Below are 22,470 nucleotides of genomic sequence, written 5' to 3'. Positions count from 1 at the left end.
TGCATTTCACATACATAAAATCAAAGTAGCGAACAATGATTGTCATATGAATAACCAAATAATAAAAAGAGGATTTGTCTTTTCTGGAATTATAATAGAATTACTGAAAAACTAAACTATTGCTTCTTGAACAGGTGATGAATCAGGCAGAAGAGAACAAAAACGTTTGCAGTGAAGGGACCATTTTGTATTAATTATCTATATTTGATTTCACTTTGGTGCTTTGTATTAATTGTTCTTTGCTTTAATCATACTGAGTTAGAAACCTGAGTATGTGATGGGAATGTCACCAGTTCGATTGTCTGTATAGATGGAGAAAATAAAACTGAACAATGTTTACTCTCCCTAAACAGTGTTTTGGTTTTGTGTCTGTAATATGTGACTGTACTGTAAGTAAACTAGCCACAGTTTCAAACTCAGCTAGCAGAGAGATTTGTCTTTGTAGCAAAATCTGGGCACTGGATGATAAAATCGAATACCATATGCTAATTTACATTTTATGAGGCCAGCCTTATAGGTAGTTAACACTGAGGCTGAAGCAAAAAAAGCTAAGTCTAATTTAAATATAACTCTATAGATAGCTGCTATGGTAGGCTACATTATTTGGTCATGGCATTAAGGTCAGCAGTTGCTAACTGGGACAGCTCCTTTATTTTGAAAGCTGCATGAGGAAGTCTGCTGCTGCTGCAGCTGACTTGTGTCTGAGCTGTCAGCTCGCAACAAAACCGGCTGAGGGACGCAGAGGCGCAGCAGCGCAGCTCTGCACGCGCTGGGATGTTTTATCAGGACTCTTAACTTCAGAGAGAAACACAGAAGCAAACCGGCGAACGCTTTGGACGTTCATTTTTTTTATTTATTGAATTTTTTTTTTATTGAAATTTCTAATGTTTCATGTGTGATGGCTAATGTGTCATCGGTTGATGTAGGAGTTTTGTTTCTTATCATGGTGACAGCATCTTTGGCAAACGGTGAGTAGTACAGTGATGATATTTTTTTATCATGGGGCTTTAATACAAAAATAGTGTTCACACAGACCAGTTGTTATGCACATAATGATAGCACAAATACTACATGGATGACTAAACAAATGGTGATGGAGAAGCCTAACAGATGAATCAAGCAATTCATGCAATTAGCCTGTTATCTATAATTAGTTAACAGTGGGCAGTAAAGAGCTGTTACTGCCATTCTGTTATAGCATTCAGAAGGATACTGTGGAAATAATCAGCACTCAAGGAGTTAAAATTATAAGGCACTATAGGATCACAATTCACATTACTAACACCTCACAGAACCAACATAACAGTAAAATTGTGAAAGTCTAGTAGGTGTTAGGATTAGTGCTGCAACTCACTATTATTTTCATTATGTATTTATCTAGCCATTTTTCTCAAATAACTGATTAATCATTGAGTCGAGACAATGTAAAGATAATGACAAACGCTCATCTCAGGTAAACAGAGCCCAAAGTGATGCCTTAGAACAGATCGATAACCCACAGATTATTCATTTACAATGATGTGTAACTGACAATACAAGCCTTTCATCACACCGGAGTCATGACCTGCGAATGTTTGGTATATTTACTGTTTAAATTACTTAAAACAGTTAATCCATAATTGAAACTGTCATCAGATAATTCATTGCCAGTTAACTAGTCTACCAATCAGATCAGCACTTTGCTTGGAACAGAAATTGCAGCCAGTGTTGATATTACACTGAGTTTGTAATGTCATTATCATTTGTACTAAAAAGACACACTATATGTCCCCACAGGGGTGTAGACCTGGTTTACGTTCAGAAATGCTATTTCAGGCCAAAGATATGAAAGGAAGCTTTCAAACGCTTCTCAAATTGCTGTGACCCTGCAGGTTCCTCATCCAGCAAAGATGTGAGCCAGAGGAGGGAGGTGGAAGCGGTCAAGCTGAGCACACTCCTGCCCGGCGGTGTGGACGGCCACGCCGGTGAAGCGAAGCCCTGCTCTGCCTGTGACCCACCGGGGGCACGAAGGCGTGCAAAGAGATGCACATGTTACACTTACAAAGACAAGGAGTGTGTGTATTACTGCCACCTGGACATCATCTGGATTAACACACCAGAGTAAGAGTCATTATCCAAATATTCTCAGTTTGCCTCAGTTTTTAAGTGAGTCATTTTAGATTCAATATGGCTGCAGTACTTTTATGTTACTATGATGCCCCTATAGGGACTTTACACTATGTCTGTGCTGTCCATGAGTACATAATGACATCACTGTGCATCATGGTATTACTGTATTGCTCATGTACTTCCACCAGTATCACTTTAAAGTTTACTGCATCTTAGAGGCTAGTGTCATGTCACGATCTCTCACACGTTTGCTGTACGCTGTACTCATACTGTAGTCTTTAATCATAGACTTTACAGTTGAGACTTTCAGCTTCAGTCTTTTATTATCTGAACATTGTATGTGCTGGAAAGCTATCACCATTGGTACAGGTACACTGTAGGAGGCACAAATATGTGCGTTATGGAGAAAAGAAAGCCCTGAGCTTTGTGCTAAAGGAACACTCATTTTAAGCCATGAAAGGCCTTTGTGAAAACTGGGCTGCAAAACAAACCAGGATTTTTCTCATATGTCAGTATTTCCTGTGACTTTGTGAACTGTAAAGATTTGATGTAATCCAAAGTGGTCTAGACTTTGAGCTCTCAGGTATTTTAATTCCACTGAGGATTTTTGACAGTGGCAAACAGGCAGCAGGGGGGTTCAACCTTTCGGAGACGTTTTGATTACTGACTAGCCTTAGAAATGTAGACAGAAGGAACCCTTTGCAAATTAACAGAATTCCTTTTTTTCCTGCAGCCAATTTAAAATTTATTTTAAACAAAAAGTCTGATAATAGGGAAGGTTCTTCATTCTATTATACCAAAACCAACACCCCTCAGGAGGGTCTGACTAGCCAAGAACACTATTTACCTCATCTGTAGTTCACTCATTCAGCATTCTTGTTTGCATTCCTGTAAATATTTTTCTTTAAAATCAGCTTCACAATCTTCAAATGTGAAACCTCAAAATCTTGCACTTGACTTGCTACAGGTTGGAAAGTCCTTTTTAATTTCTTTTTGATCTCTGGCATGTAAAAAAAACCCAACAAAAGCTAATCACCTGCTTTGGAAGATGCCAACAGATGCCTGTCTACAGCATAAAGTAGATTAGTTGACAGATTAATCTGTTCTTTTGTTGACTCCAAACACTGGGCCTCAAGGCGGCTCTAGTTTAATTGGGTTCTCGAAGAGTGTGTAAACACTTTCAGCCAGTCTCAGTTTAGGAAGATGTTAAAAAGTTAGAGTGGGGCATGATATCAGGTCATCCATCTCCTATCAGTTCTTTGATTACAAAGCCTTTGACTGAGGTGTGGCCACAAGTGCAACAGAGTTAAAGTTTTCAGCCTGCAGAGAGCAGTGCAGCAACAGTTTTGTGCTCCTACAAGCACATGCAGAACATTGGAATTAAGCTGAAAATTGGCTGGGTGCAACCTTATAGATTTATCTTCCCTTGGTACCCAAAAGTTATACCATGTGGAGTGAATCAAGCTGCAGCAGGAAGGTATTTATTCTGCTGTCACTTGGTGTGCAAATTTATTGCAGATATTGATTGCTAATGGGTCACAGAAGGTCGACAGCTCCTGCTTAGACTTAGCGTGAAACCAAATTAGTATATTTTTCCACTTCAGTTTTTTGAAAAGTTGAAAATGTACTTGCATGGTGGACAGAGGGACCCGGTCCACCATATGGTAAATGGACTGTACTTATATAGCGCCTTTCTAGTCTTCTCTGACTACTCAAAGCGCTTCAACTACAAATCACATTCACCCCATTCATACACTGATGGCAGGTGCCAACTGCTCATCAGTTGAAAGAAAGTAATGCACTCACACACACTCACACACCGAAGGCACAGCCCTCGGGAGCAATTTGGGGTTCAGTGTTTTGCTCAAGGACACTTCGACATGTGGGCTGGGGGAAGCCGGGATCGAACCGCCGCCACTAAGCCACAGTCACCCCTCATGCCCCATATGAGCAGTATAATGCAGCCCATACGTGCTCTGTGTAATGACGGACTCAAATGCACGACTCAGAAACAGGATGGTGGAAACGTAACAGTCTTTACGTTTGGTAAACAGGTGATCAGTCAGAGACAGGAAAACAAATGCAGTGAGGAGTAGGCTAAGGCGAGGTCAGGGAAAACAGGCAAAAGCTAAAAAAAAACAAAAACAGGAATATACTAAGCACAGGGAAATAAGGCTGGAATGCTAGACAGAGTGAGGGAAACACACAAACTAAATACTCAAGTGAGGGGAGATAACAAGACACAGGTGCAACTAATAATGGTGGGGCAGAAAATCAGCCAGGTGGAAAGAACACAAGGTCAGGAAGTGAAGTGATCTGCAATGAGAGGAGAGGTGAGTAACAAAGTAAAACAGGACATACTGAATGAATAAATGACTTAGGAAACAGGGCGGAATGTATCACTCTGCACCTGTTCACTTTTTAACTTGTTTGAGTTCTCAGCTTTCATCTGAGCTATAATTCCACAATTCCATGTTTATTGGAAATGAATTCCATTTTTACTTGAATTGAAAAGTATTTCTAACCATTTGGCCTCAATAGTCACCCTTTGACGTTAGAATTTAGGCTTTACAGTGATACAGCGTTAACCTCCACCTCAAGTCGAAAGGTAAAGCTCAAACATAAGGGTCAAATACAGACATGATTTCAGATGTGTAGCTTACTAGCAGCTGGTGATCACAAATCTTTAGCTGCGATTGAAGCTTTTGTTAGTAGAGGATGAATTGAAAAAGGGTTAGATTTGCTGCACTCAAGACTCTGGGTGCAGGTTACCTAAAATGACAGTAAAAAGTAAATGGTTTCAGGTTTGCACACACTATATATATATATATAATCAGAAAATGTCTTGCCCTGTCTCATCTCCTCATTTACAGTAATATATTGATTGAAACCCCTTTGGCTTAGATTGTTGTCTTTACTAACCATTTACTGTTTAGTGGAGGTTGAAAAATAGTTGGACATTGGCGTTTCAGAATAATGGGCCATTGGAACAATGGGCAGTACCAGACCATCTGGGATTATCTTACTGGACCTTGAGAAGTGGTGTGGTCCAAAAACAACAGGTGGTACGACATGGTTTTTAGTTCACTGTGAAGTTCAGTAGTTTGTTCCATTTTTCATAACTTGTTCTTTATAGCAATTTACAGCCATGTGGAGAGAAGATAACAAGACTCGAGTGCAGGGTCAGTGTGATGAACTCACCACGTGCATGTTGTGTGCATGCTGTGAGAGCAGCAAAGCACACAAGCTGCATGTCTGAAATGAAAGAAAAACTGGTTTGTTGGATGTTATTTTTGTGGTTTTGGTCATCATTCCTTCTGGTAATGATAGCATTGTGCTCACCAAGTTAACTGCAGAGATCTGGGAACGTGGTGGCAGCGCCACAACAAAGTCCGGCGGGGCAAGAGACACGAGCAGCCGATCCGATAAGTTGTAAACAAACTTAGTGTTATCGAAGTGTTATCATAACAGATAAAATTGATGACCAAAAATATGAAAAGAAGACCCAAGTTGTAATAAACTGGAATTATCCTTTAACCTGTTTCTCATTCTAGTATTTTCTAGCTCTCTTTATGCATGAAAGCTGCTTGGTCATGCTGTTCAGTACAGACACTGACTAACATCACTGCCTCTATGTTTTTCCTAACCTTGAAATGCCCTTTAGTTTGGTATTTTCACGTCCTGCCCAGCACGCATGGTGTAAAAGTGTGGGGCGCTCAGAGTGAGCTGTAGACAGAAGGTTTTTTATAGACAAGCATCACACAGTGTGTGAATATGCCAGACCACCAGGGCTGGGGGCAACTGTCTTGAGTGATAATAATGCCAGCTCTCAATATGCAATGAAATGTATTTTTTATGCTGTAATGATTGTAAAAAAGAGACAGCCTGACCTGATCAAAGTTACCGGGCATCATCAAACATGAATTTACTGGTTTAAATCATTTTAAAACCTTGAACCTTTACAACTTTTACCTTTTCCTGCCATCTGCCAAAGTAACCTTGTGTAAAAGGGAATGTTGATTTGCTTACTTTAAATCTACTAATGTAATGAATTTAAAATAAACTGACTTACCAGTTTAGTAGGTACACCTTTACAATCTATACAATCCAACAACAGTTCTCTAATAAATATAAATACCTGTGCGAAGCTTATGTTAAATTGTTGTAGACACTATTTTTGAAGTGGTTAAATATGATAATTTTGGTCTCGATCTGCTCTGTGCAGCTTGACGCAGCTTCCGTCAAAAAATAGACTAGGCGCGTATTTTCGGGGCCGCTTCTGAAACGCACCGCGACACATCTGGTGGAATCGCAAGCATTGTCTAGAGTGGCCGCGATCAGCTCTGGTGGAATCAAGTCGTTATTCTGAATGATGTTTCCTGTGTTCTGCCCCCATCTTGTATCCAAATGGTGGTGGACAAAATATTAGAAACACCTCTCAGTATAATGCAGCCCTTTATACCACTGCCACTGACAACAGCCCTCTAAAAAGCACTATAGAGTCAAAATTTCTCCCTGACGCAGTATCAGAAATGAACATTAAAGCCTTGTAAAGAAGTATACCCTTGCCTTAGGGCTGTACAGGTGAAGTATAATATCAAGTCTAATGTACAGGGGTTCCTACTGTATCTGTCTGGTCACTCAGTGCACTATATGTGTGTGTCTTTTCTTAGGCACACTGTACCATATGGTATGTCCAGTTACCACGGTTCCCTGCGTAAAAGGCGCTCCACTGGGAATGAGCGTGGGAGGAGGGGGGCAGTGGCCCAGCGCTGTGTGTGTGCACAACAGACTGACTCTGACTGCAGCAGCTTCTGCATGGACAGGTAACTGTACCACAACAAAAAAATACGACATTCAGTGGAAATTTGTCATAAATAATACAAAAATGTTCTTTTTAAGGAGATGCCAATAGTGAACATGTCTTCAACCCATAACACCATAGCTTCTGAAAACACACATATTGAATTGATCAAATCAAAAATTAAAACCACCGCTCCAAATCAGTGCACAAGGTATATTTACCTGTAGGTAACTATCACAACAATGCTTATCCTGCATTACCGGTTAAAGGAGTTTTTCAAGTCTATCTTTATACAATATTGACATGGCCATATGTGCACTGAAAGAGTTACTGGCCACTGTAATCGTTTCTCTTGTCCATACTGGCCATGAAGTGGGGGACAGTCTTCAGCCATTGACTCTTTCAATGTGTTATGGGCATGAGAGTATTGTATAAAGACAGATGTTAAAAAATCTTTCATGTGTGAAACTAACCCTAACCATTAGTTAAACAAAATATAAACACTTTCAAAATTGGACAAAGATTTAAACATATTGGAGGAAAAGCTGTTGGTTCATGGTGGTCTTTACCATTTTGTGAATTATGGCTAAATTAGCAACACCTAATTTTATGTGTCCTTAAGTGTCTCTGTGTATTTTCTTTCCCATCAGGCAGAGGAGGCCACCCCTAGCAGCGTCTGAAATAGACAAGAGGACAGCAACTCTGCACAGTGGGCCTGCTATGAAATGAACATATAAGTGCCATGCTCATAATCCGAAAGGTGGACATACGTTGTCTTTACACAAGGCATCCCCTTATTTGGAAAAGTAGCATGTATATCTACTTTTCTGTAGATGGCTCAGTGCGTTGTCATCAGACTGATGGATGAATAATCGCGAAACTGCTTGCACAAACAATGAACGCAAGGGGTACCAGCTGTGTCTGTTCTGCAGGTGTGGACATTGCTTTTCATTATCCTGTCACAATTGAGGATGGTTTTCATAGCCAGTTTGTGTCGACCATGAAAGACTTTGGTTGAGCATGTTGCTCACACATGTGCATGTTGTGTGATGTGGAGGCTGCTGCCATCTGACTCCACCACCTCAACCCATATTGTTGAAACATCACCACAATCACATAACTGTGTTTTCTCCACAGGGACAATATTTAACCTGCCTCTCTACATCAGCATACGCTCACAAGCAGTAACTCAGCATTATTTTTTAAAACTCACAATTTGTCACAGTCACTGAAACATTCAACATATTATTTTGATTATTATGTTGTTCCCTTATGAATGGGGTTAGTTTAATCAGTAATTGTTGAAAGCACACATCAATATTTCAGTGAATGAATGAATCCATTTCAAAGCCTTGTGTATATTAAAATGTGTTCCAATGCATAAATTATATTTTTGTACAATACCTATATGTACAATAAAGGTGTATAATAGCATGTTGTATATAAAATTGTATATGTGATCATGCTAATCAACAGTCCTCTGTGGTAAAGAACCTAGTCAGCTAATACAGTACATGGGCCACCAACTAATTCCCCAATTAACCTACCATCTGCACAGGAAAGATGTTAAGAATGACAGACAGCTAGAACAAGTGGTTTATTGTAAGTTGGGCATTTCTGCCTATCAAAGTTTTCTCCAGAAAAGCACCAACACATTATTCAGTTTCAGTCTAACAAAAGGAAGACATGGATTCCTTGCTTTATATCTGAAATATTCTGATGCACATCTGACTTTATTTAAGCATATTTAAAATGAAATTGTTACCCATTTAATGTGACAGAGAGAATAGTAAAGAATTTCTTCTTTTCAGACCAGACTACAGGCTCCGTTTGCATTTACAATATACTGAATTCATATCAGGAGAACACTGAATTAGGCTAGCCTTGAGCCTACAGTGGTGTAAAAAAGTGTTTGTCCCCTTCCTGATATCTTATTTTTTTGCATGTTTGTCACACTTAAATGTTTGAGCATGAACTGCCTTTTTAAGGTCATGCCACAGCATCGCAATAGGATTCAGGTCAGACTTTGACTAGGCCACTCCAAAGTCTTGATTTTGTTCTGGGGTCTCTGAATGGCTAAAGAAGAACAAAATGAAGACTTTGGAGTGGCCTACTCAAAGTCTGACCTGAATCTTATTGAGATGCTGTGGCATGACCTTAAAAAGGCAGTTCATGCTTGAAAACCCTCCAATGTGGCTGAATTACAACAATTCTGCAAAGATGAGTGGGCCAAAATTCCTCCACAGCGCTGTAAAAGACTCATTGCAAGTTATCGCAAATGCTTGATTGCAGTTGTTGCTGCTAAGGGTGGCCCAATCAGTTATTAGGTTTAGGAGGTAATCACTATTTCACACAGGGCCATGTAGGTTTGGATTTTGTTTTCCCTTAATAATAACAACCTTCATTTAAAAACTGCATTTTGTGTTTACTTGTGTTATCTTTGACTAATATTTAAATTTGTTTGATGATCTGAAACATTTAAGTGTGACAAACATGCAAACACTTTTTCACCCCACTGTATATTTGTCCTGATTCAAGCCAGCGTGTCAGCACACCATGCTTATTGCATTGCACAGTGCTGTCAGGCACATTTTATCCATAATGTCATCCTGGATTTCAGTAATTGAAATATGCAGATATGTAGGTTGACACTAATGATGATATAGTTGTTTATATATTGTATCTGCTTAAGGACTTATGTCTCTACACTATGCAAAGATCAAACTATCTATTGAAACTACACTCTATTGTATATGTTGAATACTCCCAGCCAAGTCAACATTAATACAGAATAGTATGCATATAAACTCTAGGAAGGCCATATATACAAAGGGCTTGAAATCACCAACCAGCAGCTTATTATAGATCATAGTATTACCTGTAGCTCAAGCCTATAGGGCAGATTTACTACACAAAGTATATCATATTGATCCAATCTGCCCTGTGTCCCAAGGAATTCCGTTCATATTAGACGATTGTGCAACGCATGATTTCAAGTCTTTGGCATTGTTCACTGCATTCACTGCACATTGCAGGAAGTAGTGTGCTCTTTCTGAAGCAAGGCAGAAAGCAAGGGAGTGTAGGTTGGGGTGATGGATGGATGTGTAGCACATCCAACTTTACAGCAGAAGGCCGAAGAAGAGTTTACATTCTGTTACAATCCAACAGTTAATGTTTAACTTTTTAAATGTAACTACAATAACAATAATAATAATAATAATAATAATAATAATATTATATCTTTTACTTGCCTAACCCTGGCCATACCAGGCTGTGGAGGTTGGGGTGGTAGGGCCTGTAGCGCATCTGACTTTCTTGCAGGAGACCAGAGTTTGTGTCCTGTCACAATCGAACTTTGGTTTTTAAGTGTATCCACAATCTTTCCCTAACCTTAACCAAGTGTTTAGTTGCCTAACCTTAATCATGGTTTATTTGTCATAACCACAATCGTAGACATATCATGGTTGCCATGCGCAGATGTTGAAGAAAGAAATAATTTTAAATATGTTAGTAATGGACACAATAACATAATCCATGACTTTGCAGAATTGTTCAATATCAACGTTCTGTTTTGTTGTTATGTTCAGCATGGCAGAGGCTTGTGTCTTCAAGAAATATCAAGCAGTTCATTCTCATTTTCTGTTGGTAAACATTCTGGGACTGTTGCCAACAAAGAAGAAAACAAATCAAGAATTTTCCACATAAATTCTCAAGTACTCACTTTGCCCACAAGTGCTTATAATGACACACCAGAAACGTTTGAGTAACAACGGTAGATGAAATCATTATGTGAATAAAACAATTTTTGTGGTTTTTCCTGATATTCTCTGGAGGACCATCTTAAACCAAATAACATGTTAAGACACATGGGAATCAGTCCTGGATAAATTATAATCAAGTTGAGACTTCTTGAGTTTTTTTCATTACCTTTTCATCTTCTAATAACACTTGGTATGAGTCATGCTTTTGAAGGTATAATGAAAGTGGGATTGTTTGTTGTCAGGAATGTGCCGGAAAGAAACTCAAACATAAACACAGTGCAGTTTTCCTGTAGAACACTGCATTTGACGCTCCTGCTGGGAATTGAACCTCAATAATTTTTCAGTACAGGCCGAACTGTGTTTGCAGTTATTGCTGTATTGAAAACTACAAAGTAATGAAAGTTGGTACTTAATGCTGAATCTTATTCTTAGATATGTTACTTATTCTTTGATTAGATATTGCCCCACTTTGATCACTATTTTGTTAAATTTTATACTGTATATACACAAAATAGTTTTAAGGTTGTTCTCATAAAGACAACTAGTGATACATTTGAGAAGTTTGGTGTATTTAGTGAAATTTTTGTAGAAAAACATGTTTATACTCAGCAAAGTAAGGTAGTGGAAATAACTTGTTTGCAGGTTCATAAAGTATACAGTATGATGAGCCTCTACCATCAGCAGTCAGTGCTGTTGTTTTTGGCTGGAGAAACAATTTCTATCATGACAATGAGTGATGACTGGAAGAAGCTAAAGGGATTTTAGCTGTGCACTCAGTCTCACCTGGATAAACTCACATCACTGTATGTTCTTCAACATACACAAAATATAATCAAGGTAAAGAAATATATTTTATAACTGAAATGTCCTTGATGTTATGCATGCCAAGAAATGGAAATCATTATTTTTCTCAGACTGTTTATATTGATTTTGGAACCAGACCTCCTTATGCAATGAGCTGCATGTGCAACTGAACAACACAAAATATCACATCTGGATTGTCTGTCAAAGAAGACACGAAAGTCTCCGCTCTAATTCTGTCTCGTCATAGGCTAGTGGCCCCACTCTGCCTTTTCCGCTGCTACTGCAGACATGTTAGCAGAGTAACTTAACTTTCCATTTCTGACTTTTCTACCAGGTAATTGGGAATATTTTTACTAAATGTTCAAAAATAAAAGAAACATGATAAGGACATGACTTTTCTTGTGGACATTCAACATATTGGATGTGTCATGGACATGACTGAATTACGAATCCAAGCCATCACTATTTTTGTATTGGGGGGTCACCACATGAAATGGGTACAGGTAAATTCTTCCAGGGCAGGGCTGGGTCTCAGCCAAACATTTCTGAAAATCCTCCCAGATTAAAAACCTGATCACAGTTGTCCTAAAAGACATGTCAAACTCAAGGCACAATTTTTTGTGTGATTTTCTATTAATAGCCCATAGGCTACTGGCCCGATTCCACAACAATCCCCAGCAACATTCTGCTTTCTAAACCAACCGGCCTTCTGCTGAAAATGTAAGTGTTACAAAACAGCAGAACAAGTGGGGTCTGTGCGAGATGTTGCCATGGTTACCCTTTTAAAAAAACAGTGCTCTGACGACTCAACGATCAATCACTCACTCACTCACTCATTCACTCACTTAAAAAAACAGCAGCTCAGCTCATTAAAACTTTTTAAATTAAATAAAATGGCTAAAAGAAAATAAAGAAAAGTTGATACTGAAAACAGGGGGTTCCAAGGTAGATGGGAGATTGAATACCTGTTTACCTACAACAGGGATGAACCACTTTGTCTTGTTTTGGGGGGACGATGTAGCTGTGATATAACGAGGCATTATGAAACAAAACACTTTTAAAGAGGACTCTTTCGGCACAGCAGGGCAAAAGCTGAGTGATGCTGCAGTGAACGCCAGTTTCATAGTGGCAGAAGAAATTGCCAAATCAGGCTGACCATTTACTGAGCCTTGTATGCTTAAAGTTTGGGACATAGTGTACCCAAAAAAAAAAAGAAAGCATTCGCAAACGTCAGCCTAAGGAGGAATACAGTAGCTGATTGAGTGGATGAGTTAGCCACAGATCTTCAAGACCAGCTCTCTATATATACAGTGGTGTGAAAAAGTGTTTGCCTCCTTCCTGATTTCTTATTTTTTTGCACGTTTGTCACACTTAAATGTTTCAGATCATCAAACAAATTTAAATATTATTCAAAAATAACACAAGTAAACAAAAAAATTTTAAATAAAGGTTGTTATTTTAAATAAAGGTTGTTATTATTAAGGGAAAACAAAATCCAAACCACATGGCCCTGTGTGAAATAGTGATTACCCCCTAAACCTAATAACTGGTTGGGCCACCCTTAGCAGTAACAACTGCAATCAAGCGTTTGCAATAAGTTGCAATGAGTCTTTTACAGCACTGTGGAGGAATTTTGGCCCACTCATCTTTGCAGAATTGTTGTAATTCAGCCACATTGGAGTGTTTTTTCGAGCATGCACTGACTTTTTAAGGTCATGCCACAGTATCTCAAAAAGTTTCAGGTCAGGACTTTGAGTAGGCCACTCCAAAGTCTTCATTTTGTTCTTCAGCCATTCAGAGGTGGACTTGCTGGTGTGTTTTGGATCATTGTCCTGCTGCAGAACCCAAGTTTGCTTCAGCTTGAGATCACAAACAGATGTCCGGACATTCTCCTTAAGGAGTTTTTGGTAGACAGCAGAATTCATGGTTCCATTTATCACAGCAAGTCTTCTAGGTCCTGAAGCAGCAGAACAGCCCCAGACCATCACACTACCACCACCGTATTTTACTGTTGGTGTGATGTTCTTTTTGTGAAATGCGGTGTTACTTTTACGCCAGATGTAATGGGACACACACCTTCCAAAAAGTTCAACTTTAGTCTCGTCAGTCCACAGAGTATTTCCCAAAAGTCTTGGGGATCATCAAGATGTTTTCTGGCAAAAATGAGACGAGCCTTAATGTTCTTTTTGCTCAGCAGTGGTTTTCGTCTCGGAACTCTGCCATGCAGGCCATTTTTGCCTAGTCTCTTTCTTATGGTGGAGTCATGAACACTGACCTTAACTGAGGCAAGTGAGGCCTTCACTTCGTTGGATGTTGTTGTGGGGTCTTTTGTGACCTCTTGGATGAGTCGTCGCTGCGCTCTTGGAGTAATTTTGGTCGGCCGGCCACTCCTGGGAAGGTTCACCACTGTTCCATGTTTTCGCCATTTGTGGCTAATGGCTCTCACTGTGGTTCGCTGGAGTCCCAAATCTTTAGAAATGGCTTTATAACCTTTTCCAGACTGATAGATCTCAATTACTTTCTTTCTCATTTGTTCCTGAATTTCTTTGGATCTCGGCATGATGTCTTGCTTTTGAAGATCTTTTGGTCTACTTCACTTTGTCAGGCAGGTCCTATTTAAGTGATTTCTTGATTGAGAACAGGTGTTGCAGTAATCAGGCCTGGGTGTGGCTAGAGAAATTTAACTCAGGTGTGATAAACCACAGTTAAGTTATGTTTTAACAGGTGGGGCAATTACTTTTTCACACAGGGCCATGTAGGTTTGGATTGTGTGTTTCCTTAATAATAACAACCTTCATTTAAAAACTGCATTTTGTGTTTACTTGTTTTATCTTTGACTAATATTAAAATATTTTTGGATGATCTGAAACATTTAAGTGTGACAAACATGCAAAAAAAAAAGAAATCAGGAAAGGGGAACACACTTTTTCACACCACTGTATATATTTTATTTAAAATTTAGAATAATTAGCTTGTTACACAATAACTGTATCAAGTGTAAGGTTAATGGGAGTTTACTCATCCAGACTACATGTGTTTTGTGGACTTGGAGAAGGCTTACGACCATGTCTCCCAGGGCCATTGCTACGAGCCATCCGGCCCTTATATAACTGGAGTAAGAGCTGTGTCCAAATTCTCGGCAGGTAGTCAAATATGTTTTCAGTGGATGTCCGACAGGGTTGTCCCTTGTCATTGATTCTGTTTGTGATTTTCACAAATGTCTCTGTTCTTTGCAGATGATATGGTTCTGTTGGCTAAGCTATGCTTATGTTAGGAAAAGAGATCATATCTTTCTAATATTAACTTCTCTGCACTGACTCCCTGCAAAATTTAGAATAGCATTTAAAATCCTTCTCCTCATATACAAAGCTCTTAATGGTCTGGCACCATCGTATCACCAGCTGGGAAGAGTTCCCAGTGGCCAGCTTTTATGTCCTGACAGTCAGGTCGCGAAAATGCAGCAAATAAAGTGAATACAATGCGGGACAGCTACGTTTACTCAGAACTAAGTAGTAAAACTAAGTAGTAAAAAAAAAGTGTCGTATACCATAGTATTTCAGTTGGCAGCACATTTTCTATGGGCGCGCATTGTGCATCTACATGAAAGTGCAGACTGATTATTATGCTACTCCTAGGAGTGGTAAATACCTGAAATTAACAGTTGAATTGAGACGGAGGCTTCAAAAAAAAAAAAAAAAAACGGTCAGTGTGGGATAACTGCCACGAGTGGCTATTAACTGATTATCTCTTTTCAGCTTCTCAACCTACAATAAGAGTTATGGCAGAACCACTTTATCATAATGATTAAAAAGTTCAATACCTCAGGGTGCTTGCACCCCTTCATTACTCAAACAAAACACTAAACTGAATATAAAACGTAATTGATGATAAAAACCACAGGTTTGGCTTACTAGAGCCACAAGTGTATAGCGCAATAGTCCCACCAACATGGAGGGAGCACACAAAGCACCATAATCTCAAAATGTGGAGGCAGCCTGCAGTCTTGCACACCTGCTTCCCATTAGCCTTCTTATTAGTTTGTGACTCTCACCTGATTGCATAATGCCTCTACATGGGTGCTGCTGCAATTTTACATAAACATAATGTAAGAAAGCAAGTCCTGGACATTAAAATGTCTGAAAGCCGAACAACATAGGAAACCCTGCATTGTCCCTGGTAATGATGATACTGAAGTGTTAAAGTTGCCACCGGCCACAGTTCTCCTGCCTGGTCTGAGCCCATCCTGCAGTCTGATTTGCCCCCCGGACCACAAACAACAACCGCAGGTGTGTCTTAATACATAATATTACTCAGTTTGTTCATTCAGTGGCAGCTGATAACTGCCCATTTATTTATTATTTCAAATACAGTGTTGCTGGAATATGTGTTTAAAATTGGATGGAGCATTTTGTTATTTTTGCCATCAAAAAGTTTTTTTTCTTATTAAATGCATTTTCCATAAAAAGGTACACCACCTAAAAGTATTTGACTAATGATAAAATGGCACTTCAGTCAGATTACAGGCTAGAATGACTTTCTTAGACATTGTTTAAATATAGTTTAAAAAAAGAAAAAAGTATACACTCAGTGACCACTTTATTAGGTATACCTGTAAAATCTAATGCAATACAATACAACAGCTTTGCCATCAGTTCTACCTTTACAAGTGATGATGTTCTTGATTGATACTGTCAGAGGTATTCATTTAACTACATGATTATTATTGAGATTGTAGTTTGCAGTGGGGTGTTCCAAACACAAGGGGGGAAAGAATATTACTAAACTATGAACATCAGTGTTGTGTCAGCACCATATGATGGGTGTTCCCAACATTGAGAAATTTATAATAGGTTGTATGAACTGATCTGGACTGAGACTTTTGTTTTCTATTGCCCGTGATAAACTGAAAGTTAAGAGACCGAAGTGGAAAAGGAACAAACGAAGAAATGGTCGGCGATAAGGTCAATACTGTCGTGTTTTACTGCTTTCCTCCATTATTGTTGCTATGACTTGCTTGTGTTGTGGTGGCTACAAGCTTCTCCGTGATAGCCACAACCAGCTGTAGGCCTGGCCTACAGTAAAACATTCTCAGCAACAGTGAAAGACTACTTTGAGGACAAGCAGGGGATTTGGGCATGAAAACACAACACACAATTTTCATTAGTCAAACAAATTGAGAGGAATTTTCAATAATTGCTTTGCACTCACATTGCTTTGCACGCACACTTGTTAAAAAATTAAAAATAAAATTGAAACATTGCCCTGCCACTGTGATTGAACAAGCACAAATATAATGAAACCATTTTTTACTCCTGTGTTTTTAGTGTGGAAAACTCCCAAATCTGCAGTCAGGAAAGATGCGGATAATTTATTGTGACTGGTGTGGTGGATCATTGTCATTACATCATTATCATTCCTTGAGCATAACACTAGCCCCGAGGGACCACCATCTCATATGACATCTAAACACTTCAGGTTGTGGCGCCGTTGTGATGAAGAGTCTTGCTTTAAGAGTGAAGAGAGGTGAGCAAAATGAATAATAAATAATAAATCTCTACACTGCTCTTTCAAAACATGCAGACATCAGTCAGTTGATCTATTATTGTTACAGGTCCCACAGTTGGTGCCACAGAAACAAAAGAGAAGTCTGTAAAATATAGATAAGGTTTAGCAGCAATGAAGACATGGCCTGTTCAGTTTGTCATCCAGATTGCATTGGGGGTGTGGGCGGAAGTTTTACCGAGACAACCCGAGTGGCAACTGCTCCCATGCCAAGAGTTCCACCTGGGTGCTGCTAACATTTACCATTCCTCTTCACACAATACATATGAAAAATAAAATAATGTGATTGTCACCTATATTAGGGATGATATTAGACCCTGGAAATCAAAGAAAATGACTAAGCTAACTTAAACAACAAGCTAATTAAAAACAAAAATAGTCGCACAATTTTGTGGTATACCACACACATACACTCGCCCACAAACAAAAGTGGCTACAGTTAGTTAGTAATTCAATTTAAAAATATTCCGTTAAGCTGTGTGAACTCTCAATAACATACAAAAATATCAAAACACACAAACCTATAGGATACCCAAAATCTGATGGCATGTTATTAACGTAACCTGTTGTGTGGGTGTCATACAGGGAAACAGGGAATAGGACCCAAAGGCAGATTTAGAGGCAGAGCAGACACAGTTTATTATAAAGGAAAGGCTTACACAGATAGTCAGGCAGGCAGAGGTCCAAATTGGGAAGGCAGTCCAAGACAAGCAAACAAATTCGACAAGGAGCAGGCAAGGTAGAAAATCCCAAAATCCATGCAAGGTCAAAAAGGAACAGAAGAAAAATCCAAGCTGAGTATAAGGGAAACCACATGCAATGTGCAAATGACAAACTGACACTGAACAAAGGAAAAACTTGGACTAAATACACTTAGGTAGGGGAGACAACAAGACACAGGTGCAATTAATTAGGGCGGGGCAAAAAAATCAAAACTGATGGGAAAAGCAAACAAAGACAGGAAGTAAAACAAAGACATGCGAGGAGAGGAGAACATTTCAAAATGTAAGGCACTGAGTGGGGAGGCGTGCACGACCGTCAGGGACATGGGATGTGTGTGCTGTGCTCAGTGGCGACGCAAGGTTGTCCGATGCTGCAGATAGGGAGGGGGAACCAGCGGCACCTCCACAGGAGACGCTGCAGACTCCTGTGTTACCCTCCACACAAGATTTTCCACTGGAGCAGTCTCGTGACGACACACTCTGCCTTCGACCAAGTGATAAAAATTGATGGTCATGTGGTGCGCCCTGACGCAGCCCAGTCATATCCACACTTTTCAGTGATCAGGGACAGACTGCAGGGACAGACTGCCATCGGGAAATAGTTTTCCAGGCATCTCATTACGCCTCGATGGCCGGGCATATGGGGTGTAGTAAAACACTAGACCAGATAATGGCCCGAATCTATTGGCCTGGGATTTGGGGAGACGTTCACCATTGGTGTGCGTCTTGCCCCAAATGTCAGATGGTTAACCAACCAGCCATCCCGAGAGCGCCTTTGCACCCATTACCATTGATGGAGGTCCCATTTGAACACCTCATCGGGCCATATTACCGGAGCACACGTGGATATCGCTTTGTGCTAGTGTTAGTGGACTACGCAACCCAATATCCTGAAGCAGTGCCATTGCGCACCATCTCTGCAAAGAGTGTGGCGCAGGCACTGTTTCAGGTCAACTCCCGAGTCGGGATCCTGAAAGAGATCCTGACTCACCAGGGCACCTCATTCATGTTACGCACACTGAGAGATCTTTATGGATTATTGGGCATCAAGTCGATTCGAACCAGTGTATACCATCCTCCGACCGATGGGCTCGTTCAGCATCTGAACAAAACTTTGAAGTCCATGATCCATAAATTTGTGCACGAGGATGAGCGCAATTGGGATAGGTGGCTAGATCCTCTGTTGTTTGCTGTGCGGGAGGTACTCCAGGCCTCCACGGGATTTTCTCCCTTTGAGCTGCTGTTTGGCAGAAACCCACAGGGGGTCTTGGACCTAGTTAGAGAAAACTGGGAGGTTGGTCCAAGCCCCAGTAAAAACAAAGTTCAGCACGTCCTGGACCTGAGAGCAAAACTCCACACGTTAGGGCAGTTGTCAAGGGAGAATTTGCTCCAGACTCAGGAGCGTCAACAACGCCTGTACAACAGAGGGGCTAGATTAAGACAATTCTGGGAGATAAAGTGCTTGTATTGCTCCCTTCGTCTAGCTCCAAATTACTCGCCAGGTGGCAAGGACCCTGAAGGAGTCTGATAGGGGAGGGGCAATGCAGATCTTCCACCTCAACCTCCTAAAAGCATGGACAGAGGCAGAGCCTGTTGCTCTGGTGACAACGGTGAGTGAGAGAGATGAGTTTGGGCCTGAGGTTTCAAAATCGGCCAGTGCCGCCTTGCTCCCTTTTGACAACCATCTCACACTGTCTCAGAAAACAGATGTTGCCGAGTTGCAACAGCGTTTTGCCGACGTGTTCTCTCCCCTTCCAGGTCGCAACAACCTCATAGTGCATCACATTGAGACTCACCCGGGAGTGACGGTGCGTTCACTGCCCAACTGGTTGCCTGGGCACAGATGGAAAATGGTTCAGGAAGAATTAAAGGCCATGCTGATGATGGGGGTAATAGAGTCCAACACTGCCTGGTGTAGCCCCATCGTTCTTGTAGGCAAGAAGGATGGGACCATACTGATCTGTGTGGACTACCGCAAAGTGAATGATGTGTCACGATTTGATGCCTATCCAATGCCTTGGGTCAATGAGCTCCTGGATCGGTTAGGCACTGCTCATTTTTTCACAACGCTAGATTTGACCAAGGGCTCCTGGCAGATTCCCTTGTCTCCAGGGTATAAGGGAAAGACGACCTTCTCCATACGGGTTGTACCAATTTACCACACTTTACCCAATTTTCCACCTTCCAACGTCTCATGGACCGAGTGCTGTGTCCGCACGCTGCATATGCGGCCGCCTACCTAGATGACCTTATCATCCACAGTGACAGCTGGGTGGAGCATATGCGGCGGGTGGCTGCGGTGCTCGGGTCATTGAGGCAGGCCGGTCTCACCGCCAACCCGTTTAGATGGAGGGAGGTACGGTATCTGGGGTACTATTTGGGTGGAGGGCAGGTGCGCCCCCAGGTAGACAAGACGGCTGCAATTGCCGCCTGCCCGAAGCCCAAGTCAAAAAAAGAGGTGAGGTCATTCCTGGGGCTGGCCAGCTATTACCGCCGATTCATTCCCAACTTTGCAGAGCTGACCAGTCCCTTGACCAATCTCACCCGGTGAGGTGTCTCTGATCCGTTCCAGTGGACGGAGCGGTGCCAACTGGCGTTTGAGAGGGTAAAACAAGCCCTCTGTGGGGAGCCTCTCCTCCACACAGCTAACTTTTCTCTCCCTTTTGTTCTGCAGACTGATGCATCGAACAGAGGAGTGGGGGCTGTTTTGTCCCAGCAGGTGCAGGGTGTTGGCCACCCTGTTGTATACATCAGCCAGAAGCTGTCAGAGAGGGAGCCCAGGTACAGTACAATCGAAAAAGAGTGCCTGGGTAGTCGAGGCCCTGTGGTATTACCTCCACCTCCAGTGGCTCCACCGCATGAAGGATGTCAACGCCCGGATCACCCGGTGGTATCTGGCTCTCCAGCCTTTTCATTTCAAAGTGATCCATAGGCCGGGGGGAGTAGGTTAGGCTGGATGGCTCGCCAGCCTAAGTTGGGCGGTGGGGATGGGTAGCTGTCAGTTGCAGAGGGAGAGGTGGTGGAGTGGCTCAGGTGAGCAGCATCAGGGAGAGGTAATTGGCACAGCTGAACCCGGTTAACTAATTATGCTCTCCCTAAATACAGTAGCATACTGGACACAATGGGGGAGAAGCAGAGGCAGTTGGGTGCTGACGGAAAGATTGCATGTGGAGAAAAAGAAATAAATAAAGAATATAAACTGAAAATGTGGTCTCAGCATGTGTCTCAGGGCCAAGGGAACTCATGGTAGCACGATTCCGCTACAACCGGTGCATGTAGGCGTTGATGTCAAGGGGACAACAAGAAAGGGTGTCTTCAGTTTGGCTTGTATCTTGTTTCAAAGCAGAAGTCTGAAAGCTTCCCTACCCAACGATGGCCCACTGCATTCAGCTTAGCAGTGCTCATCATGTAAGTCAGGGGATTGTTATCAGTATGGACGAAGAACACAGGTAGTTCCTAAATTTGTCACATACTGCCCACTTCAAGGTCAGGAACTCAAGCTTGCCACTGTGAAGACGGTAACTTTGCTCTGCTGGTGTTAGTGTGCGGGACCGATCGGCCTCATCTTTCCATCCTGGTTTTGGTAGAGGACTGCTCTGAGGCCCTGATAAGAGGCATCGGTGTGGAGTATGAAGGGATGGTCGAAGTCTGGGTACACTAGTACTGGTGGGTTGGTTTTGATGTCTATGAAGCACTCAAGGATCTGCTGGTGCTCATTGTTCCACTCTACTGGGGTGCGTCAAGGCAGTTGAGGGCCCTTTGTTTTTCCCCTTGTAGGCTTGGGTTGTGGTGAACTGGACTTCACCTGGAGCAGCTGATATGGCAGTCTGGCTATGCATGAGAAATCTTGCACGTATGCTCGGTAATAGCTCAGGAAACCCAGCAGCCTCCTAACACCCCTACTGTCAGTGGAGTCTTCTCTTTCAACACCTGCACTGCCTCCACATCTTTTGGATCCATCCCCACCCCGTCTGCAGACACCAGTCGACCAACATACCTTACCTCCTTTCAAACTAATTCACACTTTTCTGGCCTCAACTGGGGCAGGACTTGGAATACATGGCCCAGAACCTCGACATGCTCTTCAAAGGACCTGGAGAAGCAGAGGACATCGTCTAGATAAGGGATGCAACACTCATCCCTCAGTGTTTCAAGCATTTACTCCATGTTTCTTTGGAAGGCTGTTGGCAGATTCGACAACCTGAAGGGTATTCTGACCCATTCATTTAAACCCTAAGGGGTTGTGAAGGCATTCAGGTGCCTGGAACCCTCAGCAATGACGCCTTGGTGATAGGCTTTGCCCTTGTCAAAGATGGAAAACCAGTAGCCTCCAAGCAAGTCAATCAAGTCCTGTATGCGGGGGAGGGGGTGTTTGTCACAGGCACAGTCTTTTTGTTGAGCAGTCAATCCCCTCTCTTCAGATGTCAAATGTCACTGCTGTCACAGGCAAACGCTGCAGATCATGTCAATGATGCTTACTTGTGAGCCAGAGTCAAATAGCACTGTTGCTGCATAACTGCTGATGAAACATTTGAGCAGATTGTTATTTCATCTTTATTAGTGAGCATGTCCTTGAAAGCACCTGGCTTAACAATCCTCAGCACACCTCAGATAACCTCTGTCTCTTTGAAGTCCTCCCTGACTCCCTCGTCTATCTGTTTGCAGATACTGCTACATGTGACGTCAATGAATTTCATTTCGTCTGTAT

General features: G+C 41.5%; 1 protein-coding gene across 1 annotated transcript; it reads left to right on the top strand.

The window, feature by feature from the left end:
- The first annotated feature begins 705 nt into the window (after nt 1-705).
- Nucleotides 706-8,347, top strand: LOC122866015 (endothelin-3). Its single transcript, XM_044175117.1, has 4 exons — nt 706-968; nt 1,872-2,100; nt 6,783-6,935; nt 7,564-8,347. Exons 1-4 carry the CDS (start codon nt 899-901, stop codon nt 7,640-7,642), a joined length of 531 nt encoding a protein of 176 aa, XP_044031052.1. The 5' UTR covers nt 706-898; the 3' UTR covers nt 7,643-8,347.
- Nucleotides 8,348-22,470: the final 14,123 nt, after the last annotated feature.

The sequence above is a fragment of the Siniperca chuatsi genome, linkage group LG2, assembly GCF_020085105.1.
Source record: "Siniperca chuatsi isolate FFG_IHB_CAS linkage group LG2, ASM2008510v1, whole genome shotgun sequence".
In the NCBI taxonomy this organism is placed as follows: domain Eukaryota; kingdom Metazoa; phylum Chordata; class Actinopteri; order Centrarchiformes; family Sinipercidae; genus Siniperca; species Siniperca chuatsi.
The sequence above is the reverse complement of the archived record's forward strand: the minus strand, read 5'-3'. Positions and strand labels throughout refer to the sequence as shown.